This window comes from Nanorana parkeri, unplaced genomic scaffold, assembly GCF_000935625.1.
Source record: "Nanorana parkeri isolate BGI_ZX_2015 unplaced genomic scaffold, ASM93562v1 scaffold96, whole genome shotgun sequence".
Lineage (NCBI taxonomy): Eukaryota > Metazoa > Chordata > Amphibia > Anura > Dicroglossidae > Nanorana > Nanorana parkeri.
In genome coordinates, this window is record NW_017306364.1 from 1,557,890 (window position 1) to 1,565,440 (window position 7,551).

The 7,551-nt window shown below is 39.7% G+C and overlaps 1 protein-coding gene across 1 annotated transcript in view; it reads right to left on the reverse strand.

Moving 5' to 3' along the window:
* DLX3 (distal-less homeobox 3) overlaps window positions 1–6,812 on the reverse strand; it is an 18,387-nt gene extending 11,575 nt beyond the window's left edge. Inside the window, exon 1 of the mRNA XM_018552723.1 lies at window positions 6,396–6,812. Within this exon, the coding sequence (XP_018408225.1) occupies window positions 6,396–6,726 (331 nt within the window). The 5' untranslated portion in view covers window positions 6,727–6,812. The remainder of the gene's footprint in view (window positions 1–6,395) is intronic.
* Between the last annotated feature and the right edge of the window lie 739 nt (window positions 6,813–7,551).

The following is a 7,551-nucleotide window of genomic DNA, read 5'->3' on the forward strand; positions in this document are numbered from 1 at the left end:
ATGGCCTCCCTAGGGCCCAATGTGATTTTGTAATACAGACCATGCATTGAGAGCCATAGGTGTCCACACTATACTGTATGTTGCCTATGCTTATTTGACATCTTTCAAGTCATACAGCAACAGTGATTCAATAACCACCTGAATACATTTCCGTAATAGGGGTTTAGTTGTGTGTTGCTAAACACAAAGAGATGGCAGCCATTGCCTTCTGAAGGTGGTAGTTGCTTGGTCATGGTGACCATTTGGCTTACAAGACAGTGTGGAGTCATTGGCCCAGAACATGTATGTACATATGGACTTTGATTGTCCTGAATCTGCATGCTTGTTGGGGTTCAGTGATTTAAGAAATCCTAAAACCTCTGGATTAGCATACATGGGGGACAACTAGCATTTCTGGAAACAGTCAGCAGTGGAAGCCTTCTGAGTCACTTCCTGTCCTAGGGTGACAATGCTGCTCCTCCATAGATACAGTATGGTGAGCAGTGTTGTCATCCTAGGACAGGAAGTGTGCTACTGGCAGGATCAACAGGTGAAAATATAGAAAAAAGGTTAAAAAAAACCAAAAGAAATGCAGCCGCCACACCTAGGGACTGGTAAACTGCATTATAGTTACATCCATGTTCTTCGGTTTACCATTATCCTATAATCTGTTAGTTTTTGTTTCTGCTTTAGGTATTTTGTGGTTGTTAAGTACATTTTATACTGAGAGGCATGTTTATGCAGTTACATGTGTCTAGGAATGCAAACAAAACACTGTCAGTCAAGTATCCACTTTGTAGTACCTGCCTTTTATCTCCTCACATTCTGTATCCTGTTTGGTCCTGTTATTGTCTCTTCAGATACTACTTATTATTGTGAGGGTACACCACACGTAGTAGACCTGCCCGCCATCATTTTATCTCTGCCTGTTCCTGACCAGTGTATAGGAATGATCTGATCCCAGTATATGTGTGGAGCTCTGTCTCTGCCTTCCTATTTGCTTTATATAGATTAAGATAACCAGCTGATTGTTTTGCCTTTGAATTTCACTGATGTCCATCAGTAGGTGAGATGGAGTGGTAGTCCAACTATGGCCCGTGGCGCTGAAGAAGCTCTTGATTCCCCCATCCACGCTAACTGTGTGGATAGTAGAATCCCCCCACCGGTCTGACAGTGGTTGTACCAATGTCAGAATACCTAAAATTTTTCAGACCAGCTCCTTCGATAAAAGTCAATCCAAAAATGTTGTCCAAGTCAGCCAAAATTTGACCAGTGCATGGCCAGCTTAATCCTGAGGCAGCCCCAACAGCAGCAGAAATATTAATATTAAGTAGTGGTCAACCTCACATGATTGCATTATACGCCAATCATGTGGGATTGAGTTCTACAAGATGCTACTACACACTATATGGTGCAGCTTAGTCCATAGGGAACCCATTTGTTCGATCTGGTTTGTGATCATCTGCTACTCCTAGTGGGTTGGTAGCTGTAGACTAATGGGGTGACTATCAGCAATTGGTTAGATCTTTTAGTGGTAAGAGATTCAGTATGTCCCTGATTAAATGAGATGATTCTAGACGCTCCATAAGATGTGGAAGATGCTGGTTTATTTAATAATGCAATTGATTGTTATATCATTGTAGATTCCATCCTTAACATTGTCTGAAGAAGTAGACTAAGAGCTATGAAACGCGTTACGAGTGAGTTTTTATCCTTGGTTGACTGGTACAAATCGGTTAGATTTTGGCATATAAATGGCCTTTAATTAGGGTATGCTGAATAGATCTTGTGAGACTAATATGGAGGCATGGAGATTAATGTATGGCAACGTTCAAGGGTTGTGGTGTCATTACACCCTGAACTAGTGACTCATATATATGTGTGTGTATAATAATATAAATAAATATATAATATATCTATATATACACACACATGTATATGGCCACTGCCTGGCTGCTATGGCATTTTCCATCAAAGTGCTACATAATGCACATATACTCATAACAGCCATGAAACATCATGGAATTGCCATGCAGTACCTCCAGTTAGAAAGTTGATTGGTTTTCTTGATATATGAAGTGAGATGAAATAAAAAAACAGTTAATATAACTCCTACTGTTTTGGGAATTGATCTCTGTCTGGCACAGTCATTTTCTACCAGTGGGGCAGTGGGGGATGCATGGAGATGGCCATTGACGACCTCTGCTGTTGAAAATGCTAGTTCCCTGGCTGTTGCGCTGACCTTCCGGTTAAGTCACCGGCCTAGAAAAAGTGTGCAGATAAGGACTACTGGAGCAACATGGGATTGTTCAGCATTTATTAGGGATCGGAAAGTGAATTTATGTTGTTTTCAGGGACTAACTGGGAGAACCTGCAATCAATCGCAGACAATTTTTGGTAATCACCCAAAAAAAATCTCCTGCTAGGGTCTTAGTGGTTGACTTAAAATGTCAAATTTGTAGCTTTAAGCCCGCCAAAGAGGGACCATTTGTAGCGTTATTTATTAACATGATTTTTGCTGACCTATACACTGTGCTTCTGAAAGCCGACTTCTGGTTGGCTGCTTTAGGTAAATGGACCCATCTTTGGTCACAATATATCAAGTATCGAATATAGATTTATTCCTGAAAGATTATAATTTGATGGAACATTTTAAATGAATGGCAATTAAGGTTGAGCAATTGCAACATTCTAGTTTTTTTTAGAAACTACAATTACCAGCCAGGGATGGAGATATAGTTGGTGCGTCTTGTGCCAATGCAAAGGGGCCACAAAGAGCATGAGGTGTCATCAGGGAAACCAGGGAAAAGTTGAGGGGGACAGTTTATTCAAAAAGCCATACTTGGTCTGTTGGTACAGAAAGTGCCCCAACCAGAATTGGTCCTGCCATGTCCGGCATATGCCTAGGAAGATAATGGTAGCAAAACATGGCAGAGAACAGAAGTATCATTGAAAGCCATTCCAGGCAAGAGTTGGCATCCTTTAAAGAAGGTAGGCACATTTAAAGCTTTTGAAGGAAGATCCAGTTTTTGCCATCTATGTCCACCACTGCCCCAAGCATGCCTTCATACATTATAACTGACATTAAATCCTAGGACTTCAGCATTAGCCAATGGGACAAAGTTTGGTCAACTTGCTTGTACAAAGACTGTCTGGGGTATACCAAACGCAAATGCAACATGTACTCTATACACTAAAAAACTAAAAATAAATACACTATAAAAAACAGCCAAGATATATGCAGACGCCATACCTTCACCCAACAACAATCATCCTGACGTATCTGCCAAAGATGTAAGGTAACTACAGAAAAAGTGAGCACCGGCCAATAGATTTCCCACCAACCACCAAATGTCTACACAGAGCACCATGCCACGAGCCACCACTACAGCCTACTCTATTGTGATCAGGAGGTCAACCACTTTATCACATTTGTCAAGCAATTGTCTGTGACAACTGCAACATTGCAAGCTTAGAATAAGGGACCAATGATATAGTGATGTTGTTCAAGTGTTGTTTACTATCTAGAGCCTTAACCTTTTCTCGACCAGGGTTTTATGGAACTTTTGGGTTCCTCTAGAGTTTGCTAAGGGTTGTTTGAGCAGTGATCAATTGACCTCCCGCCTGATGGTGTCTAAATAGTTCTGGCACTGATGTCACTGCACAGAGCCAGTTGTGTGGGACCATTGGAGCCTTTCCAATCTTATTTTATCCCCTGACATCAATAACTTTTTAGCTGTCTGTAAGAGTGACCAGCAGTGCAAGAAGGTGTTGTTCCCAATGACCACCAATGTAAAGGGGCATTCTTCCCACTGGCCACCAGTGTAAAGGGCATTCTTCCTGCTGACCACTGGTACAAGGGGCATTCTTCCTACGGACCACTGGTACAAGGGGCATTCTTCCTACGGACCACTGGTATAAGGGGCATTCTTCCTACTGACCACTGGTATAAGGGGCATTCTTCCTACTGACCACTTGTATAAGGGGTATTCTTCCTACTGACCAATGGTATAAGGGGCATTCTTCCTACTGACCAACACTGTAAGGGGCATTCTTCCTGCCGACCACCAGCATAAGGGGCATTCTTCCTGCTGACCTCAGGTATAAGGGGCATTCTTCCCACTGACCACTAGTATAAGGGGCATTCCTCCTACTGATCATTGGTATATGGAGCATTCTTCCCACTGATTACTAGTGTGAGGAGCTCTTCGCTGGCCTCTTATTGGAGCTCTTCACTGGTCCCATTTTGACTGACCATAAGGGGCTCTCCTATTACCTACCTACTACCAGGGTAAAGAGATGCTACAATCTTTACTCTCTGCATTTCTTTTTTACCTATTTCTTTAAAGTAGGCTAGGTACATCAGATCTTTATAATTTTATCTAATGCTATATTGACAATTTGCTGATTCCACTAATGTACTGTAAACTGTAGATGTAATTTATTAGCAGGGGTCCTTTAAGACTTGAAAATTATTTCAAGGGTACCTCCAGGCTAAAAAGGTTGAGAAAGGCTTCTGGCTAGGTAGCTTACATTGAAGGAGAGACCCTAGAAGGCAAGCTGAGAGATACAAAGAGACAGTCAGATTAAGGCAGAGACAGACATCTTAGCCATAGGTAGATCTGGTCAGACAGCTTGGATATGCGCAGACAGCGATGTAGCTTAGATGTACAGTAGATAGACAGACGGCTTGGGTAGACGCAGACAGGTAAACAGGAGCTGGGGATTAGCGAAGAGACAGGAAGGGAGGGACATCACACAAAATCTTCTACTACAGGTATAAATTCTCTCAGATTAAAGTTACAGACAAACAGGCAGACAGGTCTCGCTAAGCCCGTTCATGAGGTGTCAGGCTAATACAGGGATGGACCCTAAAAGTATCATAAAAATGTCAGATGAAGTGACTGCAGGGGACCAGCCCAGGAAACTGAGTTAAAGTTGCACAATAAATTCCACTGCAAGTAGCTGAACGATGATTTTACAGAATTTAACCGTGCCAAGAAAATGAAAACCATAAATAACAAAGAACATATAAAAATAATAATAATTTGCAAATATATTCTCTTTGGATTAAAACGTTGGGTGGTTAACCTACATTTTCCACATTAGCAACATATCAATTAAAATGATTTTAATACTTTTTATTTATTAATAATCATTTTAATACTAAGCTATCTTGAATCTAAGTGATCCTTCTAATATATATATGGTTAGACGCCATCAACATTTCATTCCTAAAGTGGCCACTAAATATGTGAAATTGATGTGAACCTCTATATATCTATCTATCTATAGATATATAGAGGTTCACATCAATTTCACATATTTAGTGGCCACTTTAGAAATGAAAAGGTGATGGCGTCTAACCATTAAATGAACTGGAGCTGTCAAACTGCATCTTAATTCCTGCAACTGGTGTGAAATTGCCACCCGAAAACTCCTCTTTTTGGTTTATTCAGTGTGACACTTTCATGTGCAATGTGCAGTAACCCATAGTGACCAATCAATTGTCTTCTCTTGTGTCTGTTTAGATTGGATTCAATGCTATGTTTTATTGCACTATGCCCTGTCTGATGTGGCTTAATTGTGAAGAATAGGATTATAGTACATTTACTATATACTATATTGTCCTATACAGCACCATATGAAACTATACTATGCTATAATAACACTGACTTCCACAAAAATATTATGTTCTCATTGTCGGGGAGATGTAAATTATACAAAAATAAAAATTTGGTAAATTTAGTAAACTTTTTATGATGGGTTGGTCATCCAAAGCATATACTAAATAATAGAATAGTTCTATAGGGGATCATTTGTTTTTCTTCTTGTACCCTATACAGTCCTATAACATCTCCCGCAACCATGTTCTTGTTCCTCTTAATCTAATGCCCCTTTTTGACCTACCATCTACTATTTGTCCATTTATTGCCTACCGTCTGTTTACATCTTGATTTTTTTTTTACACTTTTGTTTTCAACTGTCTTCTTTTTGCCCCTGTTTTCCACTAGTCATCATTTCCTTGACCCTTTTCTCCAAGCTTACTTTACATTTGTGTCTTTCTTCTTGGTACCCACTCACTGTCTGGTTTTGCTACGTTGTGCACACATCTCGGAGATCTTAAATCCCAATATAATCACAATATAAGTTCTATTCCATTTCCAAATTCTTCCTCTCCCCTCCCACTTATTAGCTTTTATCTTCCCCTTCTGTTGTAAGCTTGACCATTCTACTGGCTTACCATTTTGTCCATCCTGCTCATCATCTCCTGTCCTTCAACACTTGTCTTTTAGATAATATCTACAGAATCTTCCTATATTGATTATTCTCTTTTGTTTTATTGTTTTAAGATTTATGTGTCTATCGGGTAACACTTTTTCGTGCACACACCAGCCTTATTTTCATTTCCATACCTGGTTCCTGAGCTGGAGCCTCTCGGAAATGTCCATAAGTTCGGTATCCACCTCCGTACTGATAATCATCCTTGGGCATGAAGCCATCTGCCCCCATTAGACCCAAATTGAATTGTGGGTGATGGTGGTAGCTGTAGGGATTTAGCGACTGAGAATATGCCTGACTCTGGTAGTAGTCATGTTGGCCACCTGCTAAATGACCGCTGTAGTAGCCCATGTCCGTGGCGGTTGACTCTGGCAGGGTGGGCGAGTCCTTGGACACAGAATGGCAACTCATAGAGGTGCTGAGGTCGGTTAATACGGCCATCTTCTTTTCATAGGTCCCACTCATGTTACGAAGAGCAAAGGCGATATCCCAGTAGACATTCACACTAACATCCCTGCAGAGCTCTCTTGCACTTCTGCCTGTACAATAAAGCCAAACCAAAGCTTCACAGACCAGTTCTGCTCCATAATTATAGGGTAGAAAAGGGAGGGTCCCGCATTCCTATTGGCTCCAGGAGGAAAGCCTTCCAGGCAAAACAGATTTCTTCACCAGCTCTATATTTATGTCTCAGCTTCTTGTCAGTACAAAAAGAGAAGAAAAAAAACACACACACTCACAAACATATATACAGTATACTTGAGTGCATGCAACTGTATATTTATATAAAGAAATGCAACAGTATATTTATATTTAAAAATGTCAACATATACATTAGCTACATCTACAAAAAAAAAGAATGAACAGCAACATTGTGCAGGAAACAAAACTGTAAGTTGTGTGATTTTGAATGGTATAAAAAAAAAAGAGACCCTGTATACAAGTTGGTAGATTTTATGTGCTAAACTGTTTATTTGCTTTTTCAATAATATAATTTAATTCTATTATATATTATGTATTATACGCAGGTTTTTTTTTTTTTTTATACTGTAGGCTTTGCAATCGTGTTTTATACTTTACACTATATTTACACTTTTTATGTTTTTACCAAGCAGGTTTTAAACACTTTAAATTACCTTTTTGTTTTACATTTTACTATTTATAAAATATAGCCAAAGGTATGATTGAGTTTGCTCCACTGTGAACCCAAAAAGATAGGGAACTAAAAATAATGATAGATTCTTCCAAAAAATAAATATACACAGTCTGTGTGTGTGTATTATATTACATATA